The sequence below is a fragment of the Myodes glareolus genome, chromosome 1 (assembly GCF_982192425.1).
Source record: "Myodes glareolus chromosome 1, mMyoGla1.1, whole genome shotgun sequence".
NCBI classification, from domain to species: Eukaryota; Metazoa; Chordata; class Mammalia; order Rodentia; family Cricetidae; genus Myodes; species Myodes glareolus.
Window position 1 is genome coordinate 119,724,819 of NC_142026.1, and position 20,738 is coordinate 119,745,556.

The 20,738-nt window shown below is 37.5% G+C and overlaps 1 protein-coding gene across 3 annotated transcripts in view; it reads left to right on the forward strand.

Annotated features, from left to right (window-relative positions):
• The window catches only part of Vta1 (vesicle trafficking 1), a 56,885-nt gene extending 37,388 nt beyond the window's left edge, over positions 1-19,497 (forward strand). For all 3 annotated transcript variants that reach the window (XM_048425173.3, XM_048425174.3, XM_048425176.3), the window contains 3 exons: positions 7,206-7,379; positions 12,465-12,542; positions 18,936-19,497. In XM_048425173.3, the coding sequence (XP_048281130.2) occupies positions 7,206-7,379; positions 12,465-12,542; positions 18,936-19,081 (398 nt within the window). In that variant the 3' untranslated portion in view covers positions 19,082-19,497. The remainder of the gene's footprint in view (positions 1-7,205; positions 7,380-12,464; positions 12,543-18,935) is intronic.
• Positions 19,498-20,738: the final 1,241 nt, after the last annotated feature.

Below are 20,738 nucleotides of genomic sequence, written 5' to 3' on the forward strand. Positions count from 1 at the left end.
TCAGCTGTAATTCACAGATGGGTTATGGGAAACGGAAAGCAAATATATTAAATTTTGTATATACTTAGCATAAGACTAGTCTAGGTATTTCCGCTAGATCAGGAGTTCTCAATCAATTTGATCCCTCTTGAGTCAAATGACCTTTTCATAGGGGTTGCCTAAGAACTATCAGAAAGCAGATATTTACATTGAACTTCATAATGTGATTGACTGTTGACAGGTTCAGTCATGTGCAAGCCCATTATTGGTAGCCATGGTGCAGTGAGATCATGACTGCATTAGCTATGTCATTCTAAGAATTTAGCATTTCCTGGACTTTCTCCATTATTTTCCTGATGCTACAGTCTTTTCTCCTCCTTTTCATGATGTTTCCTGAGTTTTTAGTGGGTGATATAAATGTCCCATTTGGAACTTACAACTCAGCTAGCACCTTGAATAACAATGAGTCTCTTACATTTAGCACCATTCATTGCAAGGTGAACCGACTTTAAGCCAGACTGAGAGTAATATTTTTGTGAGTATCTCTAGTTTCATTTCTATTACTTTGACCAAAAACAGTTTGAGGTAGTTTTATTAGAAAAGTATTATTTCTACAAAAGTCCAACATTTAGGAAAATCAGGGTAGGAGCTTCAAGAGGGACTTGAAACCAGAAACCATAGAAGAACACTGTTTGGTGGGTTGCTTGGAAACTTATACTTTGCTTGCTTTTTTATATAGCCCAGGGCACCTTGCTCAGGGTATACTGCTGCCCACAGTGGGCTAGACTTGCCTACATAAAATAATAATCAAGGCAATTCCTGGTAGACATGCTCTCAAACCAGTCTGATCTGAACCAAACCTTCAATTGATACTCTCTTCTCATGACTTTAGGATAACTAAGACCATTGATGCCAGCTACCTGATTTTCACCTTTCAAGAGGTACTATAAAGATTATGCTGTTGGAAGGAAACATTCAGTTTAGTTCTAGCTTGATTTATCTGTATCTTGGAATCACCTTATATGTCTTTAGTAATAAAGTCTTCTCATCTAGGTCTGGTAACCAACCAAGAATAAGCAAAATTGTGTATTGATTTGATGGTACCTGGGGTTTCCTTGACTAACAGTTCATAAGGGAATATCCCACACCTGACACGGGTATTTCTTTTTAATAACCCATTATCTTTAGAAGCAGCGTTTCCCACCCTGCAGGATACCTCTCTTCTAAAATTCTCCCTTTTCCCCCAACCTTGACTTTTCCTGCTCCATTTCCTTCTGTTTACAAAGTAGTAGATGTCCATGTGACTTTTTTATGTGCCCTTCCATTGCCATAACCCTCTCTCCCCCACTCAACTTTCCCATCTTTGTCTACATTTTCCACCCCTAGTATTCCTACTCTGTTTTCATATTACCTGTGTTACCCACCCCTTCCCTTAAAGCATCCTTCACCTCAATTGCCCTTTTCTACTACCTGACTTGCAGGTACTATAAGATAACCTCACAAACTTAAGGATTTGAAGCTAGGACCTATGTAGGAAAAAGAACACAAGGTTTGTTTTTATGGGCCTGAGTTACCTGACTCAGGGTAAGCTTTTTCAGTTTCATCCATTTGCCTATAAAGGTAAGAATTCTGCTTTTCTTTAAAGGTAAATGAGATTTCATTGTGCATATGTACCACATTGTCACTAGCTATCCATCCACTGATGGACATGTAGGCTAATTCTGTTTCCTAGTTATTGTAAAGAGTGGCAGTAAATATAGATGAGCAAGTACCTCAGGAGTAGAAGATAAAAGTCCTTTGGGTCTGTGCCCAGAACTAGAGTTACTGGCTCATGTAGTAATCTTATTTTTAGCTTTTTGAAGAACCTTTACATTGATTTCTATGGTGGCTTCACCGGTGTGTATTCCAACCAACAGTGAATAAAGTTTCCTTTTCCTCCATTTCATCACTATTTTCTTTTTGGTTGTCCTTTTTAATGTAATATATAACAATATATTTTGATCTTATTTTTTTTCTCTTGCCTGAATCCTCTCAGATTTTCACCACTCCCTACCCATCCAATTTCTTATTCTTTCTCTCTCTTTAAAAAAGAAATAAACAAAACACTAAAAGGACAAAAAAATACAAAAACTAAAACAGCACACACACGCACGTGCACACACACGTATTAGCTAACAACTCCTGTGTTCACTCATTGAAGAAAATTATTTTTCTCTCCAAGCAGGGATCAATTGCAAATAACTCCTTGGATAGGATTGGACTTGTACCCACTTCTCTATCTGGCCCGGGGTTTTGTGGGGGGTTGTGTACAGGTCTTGTGTGCTGTCAGTTTCTGTGAGTTCAGATGATCATCAGTCTTGTTGTCCCTGACAAATGCTATTTCCTTGGAGTCATCAGTCTGGCTCTTAGAGTCTTTCCTCCTCTTCTGTATGGATTCTTGAGCCTGGAAGGGAAAGTCTGATAAAGCCATCCCATTTAGGACTGAGTGCTCTCAAGCTTCTCACTCTCTGTACACTGTCTAGTTGTTAGTCTCTGTTACTTACCATCTACTGCAAGACCATGGTTCGCTGATAAAGATTGAATGATATATTTATCTCTGGGTATAACAGTTTGTCATTGAGAGTCATGTTACTGCCTTGTTCCCTTTGCAGACTAGAAGTAAATTTCCTCTAGGGCAGTCTAGTCTCAGATTCTTGACCACCTTAGCAGTGTCAAGAATTGGGTCTGTATATCATGGAGTAGATTTAAAAAAAAGAAATCCTGGTTAGTTGTTTCTGTAACATTGTGCCACTATTGCACCAGTGTATTTTGCAGGCAGGTTGCTATTATCAGTCACAGGGTTCATAGCTTGAAGATAATGATGATTACTTTTCTCATGGTGTGTATAGTACTCTGCAACACCATGTATGCTAATTAGTACAGGATAAGCTTTTAGTTGGGCTCCAGCTCAATTTCTCCATGAATGATAATGAGTGATGTCTTCAGCAATAGAACTAGCATTAGAAATTCCTGTAATATTTGAACAGGGGATCTATGGGAACACCATTGGCCAATGACTACAGGATATAACCCTCCCTGTGCTAAAAAAAAAAAAAAAAAAAAAAACCCACAAGGTTTTACTTGGTAGTGTGACATACATAGTTAGGGCATTGTTCTCATCATTGTATGTTAATTCCTATTAAATAATTATTTTCATATGTCTATATATACTTAAGCTTCTGCAGCAGTATTTTCATATGGCTTTTCAGAAACCTTTTAATGTTGTTTGTCCCTCCCCATATTCCCTCCTTTAGTCTGCCCTCCTGTCACCCTCCCCTTTTAATCCACCTCTTCTAGTTTCCTCTTCTACTGCTACCTTCCTAATCTCTTTCGTTATTCTAATTAAAGCTTACATACATCACATTTAAAAGCTAGCATCCACACGTGAGAAAAAACATGCAATGATTGTTTTTCTAGCTATAAATTACCTTTCTCAAGATGATTATTTTAGCTTCATCCATTTACTTGCAAATATCATAATCTCATTTTTCTTAATAGTTGAACAATATTCCATTGTGTTAATGTACCACATTTTTGTTACCCATTCATCAGTTCATGGACATGTAGTCTGTTTCTAATTTCTAATTATTATGAATAATGCAGAATTGTACATATCTGAGCAAGTATCTCTGCAGTAAGATTTAGAGTACATTGGGTATATGCTTAAGCTAGATTGGTTCTCGGGTTTTTTCTTTTTCTTTATTTTCTTTTGGTTTTTCGATACACGGTATCTCTGTGTTGCTTTGGAGCCTGTCCTGGAACTCTGTAGACTAGGCTGGCCTCGAACTCACAGAGATCCCCCTGCCTCTGCCTCCCAAGTTCTGGAATTAAAGTTGTGTGCCAACACTGCCTGGCAATTGTCAGTTTTTTGAGGAACCTCCATGCAAATTTCTTTAGTGGCTGTACCAATTCCTATTCCTCACTTTTTCTTCTATTGTATTCAGGATATCTGGTTTTATGTTGAGGTCCTAGATCCATTTGGAGTCAATCAAATTTTATGCAGGATGTAGATATAGATCTATCTTCATTCTTCTACATGCAGCTATCCAGCTTACCAGCACCATTTGTAGGAGAAGCTGTATTTTCTCCAGTGTGTATTTTTGGCATCTTTGGGGCAAAAAAAAAGGGTTTTTGGGTATTTGGACATACATCTGGATGGATATTTCAATTTAATTCCATTGATCATTGCCCCACCCCCCAACATGCTGTTTTATTACTATAGCTCTGTAATGCAACTTGAAATGTGGGTTGCTAATACACAGTTTATTATTCAGGATTATTTTATATAGCCTGAGGTTTTTGTGTTTCCATATGAAATTGAAGATTGTTTTCATCAGTTTCTGTGAAGCATTATGTTAGAATTTTGATGAAGATTCTTTTGAATGTGCAGATTGCATTTGGTAGGATGATCATATGTTGTCATTGGTTGTTTACTTTTTAGCTCTTTTGGGGACCCGCCACCCTACTCCCAAATAAATCATGCACGGAAACTTATTCTTACTTATAAAGACCTGGCCTTAGCTTGGCTTATTTCTTGCCAGCTTTTCTTAACTTGACTTAACCCATCTACCTTTTGCCTCTTGCTTTTATATTCCTCTTACTTCCGCAAATCTTTCTTCCACTCTAACTCCATGGATGGCTGGGTGGCTGTCCCTGATGTCCTCCTCTCTGTTTTCTATCTTTCTCTTCCTTCTATTTACATGCTATGCCTGCAAGCCCCACCTATACTTTCTCCTGCTTCGCTATTAGCTATTCAGCTCTTTAGTAAACCATCAGGTGTTTTAGAAAGGGCAAAGAATCATAGCTTTACAGAGTTAAACAAATACAGTATAAACAAAAGTAACACATCTGTACATCATTAAACAAATGTTCCACAGCATAAACAAAAGTAACATACCTTAAAATAATATTCTACAACAGTCATTTTCACAATATTAATCTTAATGATTCATGAGCATGGGATGTCTTTCCATCTCTGTGTCTTCTTCAGTTTCTTCAGTGTCTTAAAACTTTTATTATACAAGTCTTTCACTTGCTTGATTAGAGTTTTCCTTTGGGGTGCTTTTGTAAAAGATACTGTTAACTTAATTTTTTTTCTCATCTTGTTTATCATTTGTGTATAGGAAGGATACTGATTTTTGTGGATTTTCTTTAGTACTGTTACTTTATAAAAAATGTTTGTTAGCTATAGATGGTTCCCTTTGGAGTCTTTAACATCTTTTATGAATAAAATCATATCATCTACAAGTAAGGGTACTTCACCTTCTCTCCTATTTGTATCCTCTTGATATCTTTCATTTGTCTTACTCTTCCAGCAAGAGTTCAGGTGCTGTATTGATTAGAAATGGAGAGACTATCCTTGTCTTTTTCCCTGAATTTAGTGAAATTGCTTTGAGTTTCTCTCCATTTAAGTTGTTGTCTGTGTACTTGGAATAAATTACCTTTATTATGTTGAAGTATGCCCTTTGTATCCCTAGCCTCACTGGGACTTTTATAACGAAGGAGCGTTGCATTTTTGTCAAAGGTTTGTTTTTTTTTTTTAACATGTAATGAAATGATCATGTGGTTTTCACCTGTCTTAGTTAGGGTTTCTATTGCTGTGAAGAGACACGGAATGACAATGATAACTCTTACACAGGAAACATTTAATTGAGGCTGGCTTACAGTTTCCGAAGTTTAGTCTATTATTCTTATGGCAGGAAGCATCACGGCATGCCGGCAGACGTGGTGCTGGAGAAAAGCTACATCTGGATCTGCAGGCCTCAGGAAAAGACTGTGATACACTGGACAGACTTGAGCATCTGAGACTTCAAAGTCCACCCCTTAGTGACATTCTCCTCCAGCAAAATCACACCTATTCCAACAAGGTCATTCCTCTTAATAATACCAGCCCCTATAGGCATGTTGGGGCCATTTTCTTTCAAATCACCACATTTCACTCCCTGACCCCCATACATAGGCTTGTAGCCATATCATAATGCAAATCTACATTTAGTTCAACTTCAATAGTCCCCATAGTCTGTCACAGCCTAACACTGTTTAAAAGTTCAGTTTCTTCTGAGACTCAAGGCAATCTCTTAACTGTAACTACCTGTAAAATCAAAATGAAAGGCAGATTAGATTCAACATACAATGTAGACCTTGCTGGCCTCAAACATAGAGATCTACCTACTTCTGCCTCCAGAGTACTAGGAGTAGAGGTGTGCACCACTACACCTGGCCCTAAGCTTTTCTTTAATTCCTTTTCATAGGTTGGAAACTTAGCTGATTGGACTCTTACCCTGAACTCTCAACTCCCTGTATTCCATCCAACATCAGGCTTTCCCTTAACCTGTTTATCTCCCTGAACACAGGATTTAATTCTATTCCACTTCCTACTACCTCTTTCTCCTTGAACTGTACATTTTGTATTTTTCCTTGCTCAGCTTGCCTCTTTCATTGTAGTTCTTCGTGAGAGTGAATGCTAATAACCACATGACAGAATCAGTACTAGGCTCTTTTAAAATTTCCTCTGCCAGTGCCATTAATCAAAAACTCTTCAATTTATCCTCAGGCAGACATTTTGGACAAGGGCAAAAACAGCCAAATTTTTAGCTAAAATATCACAAGATTGGTCTGTAGGCCCCCACAGTTCAAATCATCCTTAGCACCACTGTCTTCCGTGTCCTTATAAGGATGGCTCATGTAGCCCCACTTAAATCATTCAGCTGCTTTTCTAATCCAAAGACCACTTTTCTCCAAACACTTATTATAATATACTGTAAATATCTGAACATAAAATTTCATTTTTAATTTTTATTAATCTTTGAACAACAGTAATAAATAATAGCCTGTACATAGTAAATATTGAATAAAAGACAACTATCAAAAAAACAGTCCATTTTGGAAAATATAAATGTAACCTATTTTGCCAAAAAAATTGTCTTTATTTTTCACTTGAAGTGTGTTTTAAAGAAAGAAATATTATGTGTAAAGAATGTGTAGATCTGGTTGTTACTGTCCTAAAGAAATGGTATTCATTGTCAGTCAGAAATTTTTCAGAAAATAAAAAATGATTTCAGGAAATAACATGCTTATCAGATGCATTATGTGGAACTGTGTTTGTCATGTGATAGGAGAAAAATAAAAGTACTTAACAATTGTATTTAAAAATGCCTGCTTCAACATTGTACGTTCATTATATACAGATGTTGAAGAAAGTGAAGATGTTGGTGCCACCTCTTTGCCCACTCAGCCACCTCAGTCATCATCTTCAACATATGACCCAAGCAACTTGGCACCAGGCAGCTACAGTGGGATACAGATTCCTCCAGGTGCACATGCTCCAGCTAATACACCCGCAGAAGTGCCACACAGCACAGGTATGAATTCAGTACTGTGTCCCCATTTTCATAAAAATTACATAGTTCTGAAACTAGAAATAGCTCACTTAGCTCAGTGGGTAAAAGCAAGCTGCACAAACATGAGGACCTTAGTTCAGATCCCAACACATGCATAGAAAGTTGGCCATGGCCATATACACAGATATAACCCCAACATTAAAGAGTGTAGAGACAAGGAGATTTCTGGTCTTGCTAGCTATTAGCTTAGCTCCAGATGTTTTTGAGAGATTCTATCCATTCACATACCATGTACACTACATCACACACAGGCATATATAAGCACCATGTGCTTACACCACACACTCACACATGCATATGCACCACACACATGCATGCACATACACCACACTCAGGTTTTTAGAAGTAGGAGCAACACTTATATTTGGTCCACATAATGATGTTAATAGAGTTTGGTCCTCACATTCTGTTTCACTTTTGGTTTAGTATTTATTACATTCTAAATTTTTGAGCAATGACAGGTGCTTATATGTATTGATTACTGTTTGCTTCTTATTTTGCTAATGATGTTTTTTGTACATTATAGAAATGGCTCTTCCCTTTTTGTCTTCTTCCCTATTTGTCCCCTTCACTGTAGATTTAGACTAGTTCTGCAATACTAGATTCTTTCTCACTGGGTGTATTAGTTGGGATGCTCCCTCTACCTCTACATGGTCTCAAGAAGAGTCAGAAGCACAGAATTGACTAGTACTTACCCATAATGCATAGTAATCATAGAACTGACTAGTACTTAGCCATAACACAGAGTAAGCATAGAACTGACTAGGATGTAGCCATAGCGCATAGTAAGCACTCTACAAATTAGCTTCTTTTCCTTATTCTTTTCTCACTCTCTTTCCTTCTCTATGGAGAGTCAATGGGCATTCAAAATAATTTTGTGAATCAAGACAAATATCATATGTCAGTGTATCATGTACAGAAAGATGACCTGAAAGGTACTACTGTAGAAACAGATCCGAGAGTGTAGGAGGGAGGCCGCTTGTTTGTCCCGGCTGCCCAGAACCGAAGTAATCACACAGAAACCATATTAATTAACTCACTGCTTGGCCCATTAGCCGTATATTCTTATTGGCTGACTCTTCATATTAATTTAACCCATTTCTATTAATCTGTGTATCACCACGTGACTGGCTTACCAGGTAAAGTTCCTTCTGGTGCTAACAGGACTACATGGTTTCTCTCTGACTCCACCCTTCTTTCTCCCAGCATTAAGTTTAGTTTTTCCTGCCTAGCTAAGTTCTGCCCTGCTGTTTGTCCAAAGCAGTTTCTTTACTTATTAATGATAATCACAAGAAACAGAGGGAAATACCACATCATGATGGCAGCACTGTAGTAAAATTACTCACCGCGGATTCGATACAGATTAGCTTTGCATGAGAAACAGCAAGCTATACTTTTAGTAGGAGGACTGTTTGATCGATCTATATAAAATTGCCATTTTTGAACAATGAAAAACTTCAAATCTTGAGAGCTTCATATAATCCCACTAATAGTATTTATTGTTGGGAATATTCATGACTATAAATATTAGGAGGTGCAATCTAGGAAGTGTTCTAGTGTGCACAGTACATTTTAATCTGGTTAACAAAAGCATGTGATGGCTGTGTGTTCTCTTTCTCCGTCTCTCCATAAACATATGTGTATAAATATAGCAAATAAATAATAAATATAGCAAATAAATAAATAAATACCTCCTCTTTCATTTATCAAAAAAAGTAATTAAAGTAAAACTTCTAAGAAACATACTCAGTGAAGAACGAGAACTTGAATTCACGATTCTGACTTCATTTACTTAGCTAGCTGCTACCTCCTTTCTGTGACCTTTGTCTGTCATCCTTGGTAGATGAGGATCTAAAATCTTTTCAAATCCAAAGTACTTTCTCAATGACATAGTTCTATTTAGTTATTAAGTTTAGACGCTGGATCTCCTCTTAACTCCAGGTTCTTTTCTGTTACATTTACTCAGTTCATAGCTGTCAAATAAAAGAAAACAATAACAGTTTTAGTTTATAAACATAACAGATGTTTCCCCTCTTGCTCGCTTCAAGAGTGATTTACCTTCTCCCATGTAATGGGTCCAGGATGCACTTTTATCGAAGGGAAATCCTTCAGATAGCTGAGAAGAATAGTATGTACTCATTTACAAGTTTTAGTTCTTCCACAGAAAAAGCGATGGGTGCAAGCAGGCAGGAATAATGGTTGTTTGGCAGTGTTTACCTCTGTGCCTAAACCACATGGAACATTAATAATGTTCACTTTATCTCTCAAAACTTGTGTTTCTTGCAGTCTGTATTATAGAAGGCCTTAGCAGAAAATCAAACTAGATAAATATGATAGATTATGATAGAATTGTGCTATTGCTGCTAACTTTTGGGTGTTTTGTTTTGTTTTTTGAGACAGTGTCTCACTGTGTACCCCTAACTGGCCTGGAGCTCTCTATGCAGATAAGTTGGGCTCTAACTCACATAGATCCTCCTGCTTCTGTCTCAGGAGTACAAGGATTAAAGGTGTTCTCCATCACACCCAGCCCGTGCTCACCTTTTTGCTTCTCACCTAACACACTGCAAACCTGAGCTCTGTGAGGAGCTGTGGAGGAAGAAATTATATTCTTGTGTTCTGTGAGGTGTCATTTATATGTTGACATCCTGGCCTGTGTTTCGATCTCAGTACCATTTCCCCCGGTTACATGGAGGATGCAGCATCCGGTTTCCTACTTTCTTACCTCTGCTTCTCTTAGTCTTTATAGGTTTTTCTCTTTGCTAGGCCTCTGCACCCCACTGCATTTCAAGACTCTGTTTAAATTTGGGAGTTAATCTATTTTAGCTTCTAACCAACTTTCATGTCTCCCTTCCTAAGAGTTTCCATACCATTTACTCTATAGAACAAGTTAGTTAACTGAAAATATTGCATTATTCTTGAACATATATGGCTGCCTTCTAATATGCTGGCTAAGCGTAACTCAGAAGTTACATTCTGACATAATAGTTGCATTTTATTGAGTGACAGGAAAAAATAAATACTCAAGCACACTGCTTTCCTCCAGGAGTGGATTTTAAGAGACTTATCTCACTCCAGCATAGTGCAGTCTAAGTTGTGACCATTGTACAGATTGCCCAGAGGGACCCATCCAAATCCAAAACAGATTTTAAAAAAAAGCAGATGAGAGCATCCGGTGACTAAATAGAACCTAAAAGACATTACCAACCTACCAGGTATTTTTGAGCTTACGTCAACCCATTATTTGTTTTCTACAAAAGGGCAGACCTGCCTCTGCTTTAGACAGGAAGAGACATGTTCAGACAGAGTATCCTGCCTCAGGCCTGTACAGCTGAAGGACTGACCGAAAACTTAGTAAGATTCACACTGTGTGTTAAAATAATCTTTACATGGAATAATCCTGTATAACTAGGCAGTCCATGAATCCTACTGTGTTCTTAATACAGCCTATCACACATAATTATTTGAAAGTTATCATAGGATGCTGGCCTGAAAGTGTGGCCTTCTGTGAAGGAGTCGGCTGAAAGATTTAAGCTGTGGAAGAGTATGAGTCACTGGGGAAGAGTTGGTGTTACCTGCTCAGAGTATGTGCACGGCCATCTCTACTTAAGATATGTCTTCTGGAAAGCTAAATTAGGCTTGATAAACAGCCTCTCAGACCTCCTAGTTTGCTAACAGTCTTTGTTAATTTTGTTTTGTTTTGTTGTTTGAGGCAAAGTCTCACTGTGTAGCCATGGTTGGTCTGGAACTCACAGAGATCTACCTGCCTCTGCCTCCCAAGTCGTGGGCTTAAAGTCATGCACTGCCATGCCCTGCTTTCTAACATTCTTTTTTTATTAACTTTGTGTGTGCTTTTAAATATTTATGGGAAAATATGTCAAATGTTAATAGTTAAATATACTTTGTTAGCACTCATCAAAGTTAAGCAAAAGGTCACTGAATTGTTCAGCATAAATTTCCTATGTCTCCCAACTCTGCCTTGAAAGGTACGTCCACTATAGTACTGTGTGTGTAGCAACTCTTAATAATGAGTTGTTTTGTAAATCATGGTCCATGCATTGAAAAGGAGCACTGTAAGGCCATTAAAAGGGAAGCAAGGATTGTATGTATTAATCTGGCATTACAGTGTCTAAGCTGTATGAACTCCAAAGCACACAGAGCAGTGTACTTACTATGCAGACCTAATTACTATTTGCAAGACATATGCCATACAGAATTGAATTTTCAGAAATCACGTGGTTTCTGGAGTTAATCAGCTTGTCTTTGTTTACTTTCCTTGCTGATCTAATCATGGTAGTCTTCTGTTATAAAACTTCAGTGCATTTTGCTAATTTTTTAGATGAGTAATAGGCTACATCTGGAATACAGTGCTAGTTCCTCATTCAGTATGACAGTGTTGACAAGGCTTAACAGGAAGTCAATCTAATCACTCATTCACCTAGAAGAAGTAACATCTTAAAAATATTAACTGGAGAATTGCAGTATTCATTTGCACATGGTTTTAAACTGTACTCTTCTGCCAACGTAAAATAAATCATTATTTTGTCTCGCTTTGTCCTCAATGATACTCAACAGCCTAAGAGATTAAATGGTGAGAAGGGAGGTCCTCCTTTAAAGATACATGGCAACAATGTGACCACATAGTCACATACATATAAGTAATATGATATAGGATGAGCAGGTCACTGTTTCTTGTTTATGAATGTGTACATAGATAACATATAACAGCAGTTAAAGAAAAGCATTGAATTGAGAGAGAGCAAGGGCATACATAGAAGTGGTTGGCAAGAGGAAAAAGATAGGGGAAAGTGGTGTTATTGTATATTAATTTCAGAGAATTAAAAAGAATTGAAACACTTGTCATGAAAGTTAACCCTCTTATTTTCCTGCTCATTTTCTGTTCCAGTTTGTAGTATAAGATCAAATTAATTCATCAGAATGAAGAAAATGTTGAAATAGTGAAATAATTGCCAACTGTTGATTGCTTTCCTAATAATACTTTATTAGGAGATGAAGCACTTTCTGCATATCTCTGGTTTTCATTCACAGGCGTAACAAGTAATACCGCGCAGCCTAGTCCACAGACTGGTCCAGTCATCGATCCTGACCTGTATACAGCTTCCCAGGGTGAGTCATCCAGCTTTCTGAAGGTTGCATTGTGTTTCTCCTTATTTGGAGTGGTGTTTGTAATTGTTCCTTGAATTTACCATATAAGTTTGATGATAGAGGATACTCAAGTTTTTTTTCAGTATCTCTGCTTGATTGTCAAGGGAACCAGGATTCTATAAGATGGTCAGAGAAACCCACATCCAAAGATACTCCATTTTCTTTCTTTACTGTTCTTTTCTCCTCATTTGTTCTGTGATGAATATAATAACACATGTCTAGCCACAACTACTGTGAAAGCTTGTGGTCAATTACGTTCCTTCATTTCAAAATCACTATGTGTTGTCTTTGTGATTTTCATAATCTGCACTACATTATTACACTATCCAGAAAGGAGAAAGGTAACAGTGATGAAAATCGGCATCGCTGTCTGCAGTTCGGTAATTTGATGGCTCGTGTCGTGTTGATGTCATCTTCTTCGTTTTTCTCACTTCTATTTTTTTGCCGCTAGTTGGATTTGAGCCATATTTTGATTTCACATTCAGTATTTAGATCTTATGGTCATGGAAAACCAAAACACGGTACTGACATAAACCCAACGTCTATATCAGAGTAACAGAATGGATGTCAGTAAATGAACTTAGACCTGTGCATCTCCAGTTAACCTGTTCTCAACAAAAGGGCCAAAGACAACCTCTGTAGAAAATGGTGGTAAGAAATCTGGGTATCTCTCTGCAGAAGGTTAATGTTATCCCCTTGTAGCTTTTATATAGAAATCAAACTAACATTGCTTAAAGACAAGACCTAACACTTGGAATTACTGGACGAAAATACAGAGGAAATACTAATTATTATAATTTTAGCCACTAGCATGCCTGGTACTTCCAGGTTCCAGGGCCACACATGTGCGGACAAGCCCTCAGGCAAAAATACCTAGCCAAAGGCCCTGTGTGACCCATGTGCAGCATGGTTGCATGACCTACGTATGACATAGGTACATCATCTTATCCCCCTGTGTGCATGCGCTAGAAAACCTTTAAAATCTGGAGAACCATCTTCAGCCCTCTCTTTTGGAGCACCGACTTCACCAGGCCTGTACATGTCTCCTCTAATAAACTCCTAAGCGGGTTTGTTGCATGTTTTGTGCTTCCTTCTCGCACCAGGTAATTTCACTAATAGACATTGGTGGGCCAGTGATTTTATATGTAGATGACTTTTAAAGGACAGGAAATGAAAGCAAAAGTTGACAAATGGTATTGACTCCAGAGTAAAAGCTGAGCAGTGAAGAGGCAGCCTATAAAATGAGGGACATATTTCCTAACTATAGTCAACTGATAAAAGACTTATATATGGAATATTTATGTAAATTAAGAACTGTAACCAGAAATAGACCCATTTCAAAATTAGCAAGTTGTCGGGCAGTGGTGGCACACACCTTTAATTCCAGCACCTGAAAGACAACGGCAGGCAGATCTCTGAGTTCAAGGCCAGCCTGGTCTACAGAGTGAGTACAAGACAATCAGAACTACACAGAGAAACCCTGTCTCGGGAAAAAAAATGAAAAAAGAAATTACTACATGATCTAAATAAACACTTGGAAGAAGTTGAAATGGCCAACAAATATATATAAATGATTAATATCTTTAGCTGTCTGTGAAATACAAATCAGAGCTACAAAAATATTAGATATGGAGATTAAGGAACTTTTATATACTATAATAGTTTATTAGTTAAGACAGTCTTTGTGGATAATAGTCCAGATACTGAAACTGATCTTCTAGCATGTCATCCAGCTGTCCCACTTTCAGGTTCCCAGATTTATATATGGGAATAAATCCATAAGCTAAAAGGGCAGCTGTATCTATATTCACATGCCGCTATTCCCAGTAACTAAGAATATGGTCCTGAATGGCTATCAGCAAATTAGCCAGTGAAGAAAATCTGATATATGTGTCCTGGTGAAGTTTCTCTTGCTATGATAAACACCATGACCAAGTCAGATGGGGAGGAACTAGGTCTTTTCGTACTATACTTAAAGCCCAGCACTAAGAAAAGTCGGGGACCTCGAGGCAGGAACTGAAGCTAAAGCCATAGAGGGCTACTGCTTACTGGATTTCTCCTCAAGGCTTACCCAGCCTGCTTTCTTAGAGCAGCAGGACCACTTGGCAGCTCAGAATAGCACGCTCACAGTGAGCTTGGCCCGCCCACATCTATCAAGAAAATATACCACAGGCTTGCCTCTGGGCCAGTCTGGCTGGAGCATTTTTTTGGTTGAACTTTCCTCTTCCTTAAAGATTCTGTTGTGTCAAGATGTCATAATACTAGCCAGCACAATATGTAAATGTAAGCTGTTGAGCCATGAAGGTGAGTGAAATCCTGTGAGTTGCTGCCAAATGAATGGAACCAGTTGAACTATAGGACATAAACTAAAGAAGCTGGGAATGGAAAGACAAGCACTGCGTTATCTCATACGTAGAAGCTGAACATTTAAATGGCAGGTGATGGTCTGTACATGCTATTTGCATGTGTTCAGATAGCATGTGAACTAGCACCTGTTAATCAAAGTTTAAATCAAGTAAGAATAAAACAAGGATTAAGTCATTAAAACAGAAAATAAAAACTTAAAAAAAATTGTTCAAAACAGACCACATACCTAAATGTAAAAAGGAAGTCATACCCCTTGATGTTTATCCAAAGTAGAGAACCTGTCCACAACAAAACACTGCATCCAGTGTTGTTTGATCTTTATTTATTTTTTTACCAAAACTGAGAAGCAACACGATCTCTCTCGTTGGTAAAGGGATAAAGTGTAGAAAACACATGTGATACATCATCCTGTGTTAAATGCAGATGAGCTGTCCATTTTAAACGAAGGAAATGAAAGGAAAGTTAGGTGTCTTACTAAATGAAAACCCAGTCTGATGTCTCACTTGCTTCACTAGTCCAGAAGCTCTGCACGTGTACTTATGTGAGCCCACACTGTCAGGAGCTGGGGCGTGTCTCAGTGAAGACAGAGGGTGGAAGGTCTAGAGAGCTTAAACTACCTGCATGGTGAGATCGCCATTGCACCTTCTCCCTGATTGTTGACAGAGGTTTCTGCCCTACCCGGTCCTGCAGTCGTTCAGTCCCAAAGAAATACACAAAGACCTACGTTAATTTTAAACTACATTAATTTAATTTGGCCTATTAGGTCAGGTTTCTTATTAACTCTTATAACTTATATTAGCCCATAATTATTATCAGTGTTAGCCACGTGGCTTGGTACCTTTTTCAGCGAGGCAGTCGCATCTTTCTTCCTCTGTGTCTGGATGACGACTGCAGACTGACTCTTCCCTCTTACCAGAATTCTCTTGTTCTCATTGCCCCACCTCTACTTCCTGCCTGGTTACCTCTTAGTAGTGTTTAATGACTACGTGTTTCAGAAGCATACCTGTTATGCTAATATAAATATATTATGTAAATGTAATATTGATGTATTAATATTAACGTATATTAGTTATTGTCATAATGAATTTATGACTGCTCCTGAGAGAAAAATTGAAAAACATTTCAAAGTCTAATATTTTTTACCCTGTATATTTTTTGAGTCTTCAAATTATGTTACAATATCTGAAAAAATATTGAATGTTGTCATTACCTGAAACAGTGATACTATCTGTATCTCTTACTGCTTTTGTTGTTATTGGCATCTATGGGCAATTACTTTTTATAAAGATTTAGAACTCTGTTTCTGTTTCCTCTGCCTGTGTCCTTTCAAATCAATAATGGAATATATTCTAATATTAGCCAAAGTCCTTGATATACTAATTTCTAGAGCTATCTGCATAAATTGGAAAGGCCCATCCTGGAAATATTACCAGTTATGCATCCGGTCCTCTATGTAGGGAATTTGGATAAATGAATCTTGGGAAAGGATGCTCTTGTCATTAAGTATTCAGTGATGTCACTTTCCCTCTGAAAATGTCTTGACCCACTCCTTACCCCAGGAACAGAGGCTGGCAGTTGAGCAGCTATCCTCTGCCTGCTCTGACGGGCGGGGAGAGATGCCTGGTTAGACACCACTACCTGGGACCATGTGGAGCTTTCTCACCTGTGCCCCTTAGACAGTAAGACTGTCTTTATGATACTATGATATAGGATGAGGTACACTGATATTAAACCGTATCCTTTCTTGTTTTTTCTACCTTCTCTGTTGAAATTTTGTGATAATTGTAAATAACCGTAAGTAGGTGACAGATTTTATGTTTAATTCATATTATAAATTGAATTCCTATATTTTATTATACTTAATTATACTTCTTAAGGAAAGCCTGGTGTGTTACAAAAGTATATTGTTGAAAATAATTCTGACATCTGTGTCTAAAAATTACATTTTGAATGTGAATCTACATGTCAATTTTTATTATCTAGGTACTATCTTTTCCATATGAATTAATGTCTTATGTGTGTCCATAAGCTTTATGTGTCATTTTTCCATAGTGATATTTCATTTACACTTTATTAATATTGAGATGATTTCATAAAAACTAAAATGTTTGTGCTTTAAAATAGTTTTATGGTTGGTGAGTAAGTTTAGTTTATGAAAAAAAGTAATATCAGGTTTGCTGTTATGCACCTTTTCGCTTTTTAATGAGCAAGTGATGTGTTACCAAAACAAAACTAACGTTGACGCTGTAAAGAGGAAGTTGTTCTGGGCATCAGAGTTTCTTTCCCAATATGTGTAATGAATACTGGGTACTTGCCTTTGCGTTAAAGTTTACTAAGCTGAAGCAGAGGCTGTCAGGCACCAGCTGGGCAGTGTTAATGTGCACTCGAGCTACACATATTCTACTCTAAGAGAATGTGTATATCCAAGTAGCCGCGAAGCCAGAGCCTCAGCTACTTTGAAAAAAATGTTAAATAATCTAGTAGATAATTTTCAAGGAAAACATAAACTGAAGTGCACATGACCAAATTGTGAACAGAAAAGAAGGTTGGTGTTTTTAAGTTTGACTGATGTGGTCAACAGCAGCTCCACTGCTACTAACAAATGGTAGTGAATTATGCCTGAATAGTTAGTACACAGTTGTAATTTACTCCCTTGTTCATTTGTGTTACTTTTAAAGCAAGAGAGAAATTCAAGGAAGTTAAAAATTTTCTGTTAAATGAGAATGTCTAATTACCTTAATCTTTTACTAACTCAATGATTATTTGAAGGCTTAATTGATGTAGCACTCTGCATATTTGCTGTATGTAAATTTGTAAGCACATTATCTTAAAATCTTGGATTTAATTAGTATTTATATGTTATGAACTATATATAGAATGTGGAGAATTAGTAACAATACAGGCAGCCTTTTCCTATTTATTGAGTGAATCACTGAGCTGGTAACCACCAAGTGCCTTGTACAGAATAAACACTAAAAATACAGAGTGTATCAGTGCTTGCTTTGGAAGATGGTAATATTTGTTAGGATTTACTCTCAGCCTACCTACAGTTGCTGCATCTTTAGAAGGTAATGTCCAATTTTGCTATTTCCATCAAAGGTTAAAAAGAAATTGAAGACCATTTAAAAAGAATCAGTGTCTCAGTGTAGCCTTAACAATAATTAGAGTATGCTGCCTACTCATTTTTCTGTGTTTCTGCCTTCTATTCAGGTTACCATCCTCAACATTTTCCACGTCATAAATGAATGAATGAATGAATAGACATATAAATAAATAAATGCCCATTTGTTTGTTGCTTTGCCAAAGACAAAACACAGTATCTGTTTTTATCTTATCATAGAAATACATACAGAAACATTCGTATTTTAGATTAAGTGAATAGCATATCTTTATCCAAATTATTTAGTTGGATTCTTCCATATTACTTATATGTAAGAAGAAAACTGCTAGAAATAAATTTTGAAGAGCTGTTTTATAATGGCTGTTTTCATGTGTAGTTGTGCGTTTTAATGTTAAGATTTGGAGATGGCCTTAAGTATATTTTTACATGAATGAAGCAAAATGTAGAACAGTTAGTGCTTAAAAAGTGACACTGTTCTGCATGGAGTGTGTTTTCCCCTCCTTTTATTGGAGGATATATTTACATTCTAGCTTCAGTGAGGGCTAAAGGGTTTAGTCTGTTTGTGGTGTTCCATGAAGAGAGCCTCGGCAGTCTAGTACAAACACCAGGCTGCTTTTCTTGTTTCATACAGCCAGTCATTTCTTGCCCTTAGTTAATTTGCTAAAATGCGGACTTCTTGATGGAAAATTGAGTACATATGAGTTAAGTTATTTTTATTAGTGTGTATCTGGTTTATATTAGTAACAAAATGAAACTTGTTCTTTTTACATAAGCATAAATACATTGTTTCATCTTGAGTGTAAAGGGGGACCTAAGGAACAGCTCAGCGTGATATCATCTGTGATGTCTCTGAATGTTTCTTTTAGGGGATATCCGCCTGACACCAGAGGATTTTGCTCGAGCTCAGAAGTACTGCAAATACGCTGGCAGTGCTCTGCAATATGAAGATGTGGGTACCGCTGTGCAGAACCTACAGAAGGCTCTTAGGCTGCTGACAACAGGCAGGGAGTGAAGCGTCCGGCCTGGAAGCCATGTGTTTGCAGCCTCCAGAACTAACAGCCATCACACTTTCCTCAGCCTGTCGGGAGCATGGTTTGACAGAAGACTGCAGTTCGACTGAGTATGACAATGACCTCTGTGTGTTTCAGATTCCTGGGGTCGCATTCTTCAGCTGCCTCAGCCAGTTGTCATTGTCCAGTGAGTAGATCCATTTATCTCTGAGTATAGAGAGCTGATCTTAGCATCAAACCCTGCTTCAAAAAAGGAAAATGTCCCTGTAGAAAATCATGTTGGGTATAAGCTTTCTTAATTTATATACACTAAAGGAAGTTTTTGAAAAATCTGTAATATTTGGACAAACCATATTATGTTGCTATAATATCCTAAATTAAACGTTTAATAAAGATTGCCAGAATATTCTGGATTGGAGATCTTGGCTTTTTTTTCCCCCTCTTAGGATTTGTAAAATGGTAAATGATAACAGATAAAATGTAGCTTATATTCATGTTTAGATAAAACTAGGTAACAAAATGAAAGGTCATGAAAGAAGTACAAGGTCTTGGAGAGGTAGAAAAATTATTACTGAAAATGACACTGGCTTCCAGGTGACTCCGTCCTACCCAGTGACATGCACAGTGAGTCACTGTCCTTCAGCAGCGGTTGGCTCCTATGTTAGAAAATGAAATGCAAAAGGTTGCACATGGATGATTTAGATGCCCTTCTGCCCTGGTAGAATTGTAGCATGAGGATAAAGAAGACCATAGTACGTTCGGTTCCGGGGAAGTTGATAAGTTTTATAGGGGTTATGCACCACCTAGAGGTGTGCTCTATGTACATTAATACCAATATTCTTTTAGTTTTTTCTATGCACTTCAGAACCAACCATGTTGTGATTTGCATGATAGAAATATCTTTTTATTAAGTGTTTTTAACTAAAAGGTGAATTTAATAAATGCAGTTGAATTTGTCTCATGCATTTTACTTATGCTATTTGGGTTAGAATTCCTTAGAGTAGGGGACATAGACTCTATCATAGGGGATGACAAGCAATGATCCATAGACTCTGTTAACACAGGGGACACCAGGACATGACTCATAAACTCTGTTAACAGTGGAGACAGCAAGCCATGACCCATAGTATGCATTTAACACAGGCCAGAAGACCTATAGACTTCACCTGTCAAATAGGGTCTTATTTGAATGACACCATGCACCATGTCAGGGTGCTTAGCACACAACATTCTATACATGGTGATTATTCATTTAGATGTTTTAAAATGATACAAAATACTAACGATAATTTATTTTCTAAATAATCAGGAAATGTTTTCTTGCTGCTGCTTTGTGCCTGGTGTTGTTCTTTCCAAGAGCAAAGGGCAGAAAATAAAGTTGGTCTCAGTTTACATTCTAATGGGGAGGAAATGGCCGTCTTTAATAAAAGTTATCAGATGTTATATTCAATTAGTTTTTCTCAAGGACGCTTGTTAGAAAAGTAGTTCTCAGGTATTTCCTTGGCTGTATCAGTTAGAAACTCCAGCAGAGAGACTCAGCTTTCTGTCCTCCCAGAGATACTTTATCTAGTGACCCTAGTGTTTGAGTGGGTTAGTCTTGTCCAATCAAAAGGAATGGAGACAAAGGTGAGATCTCTAAAGCAGTACTTCACAACGGTG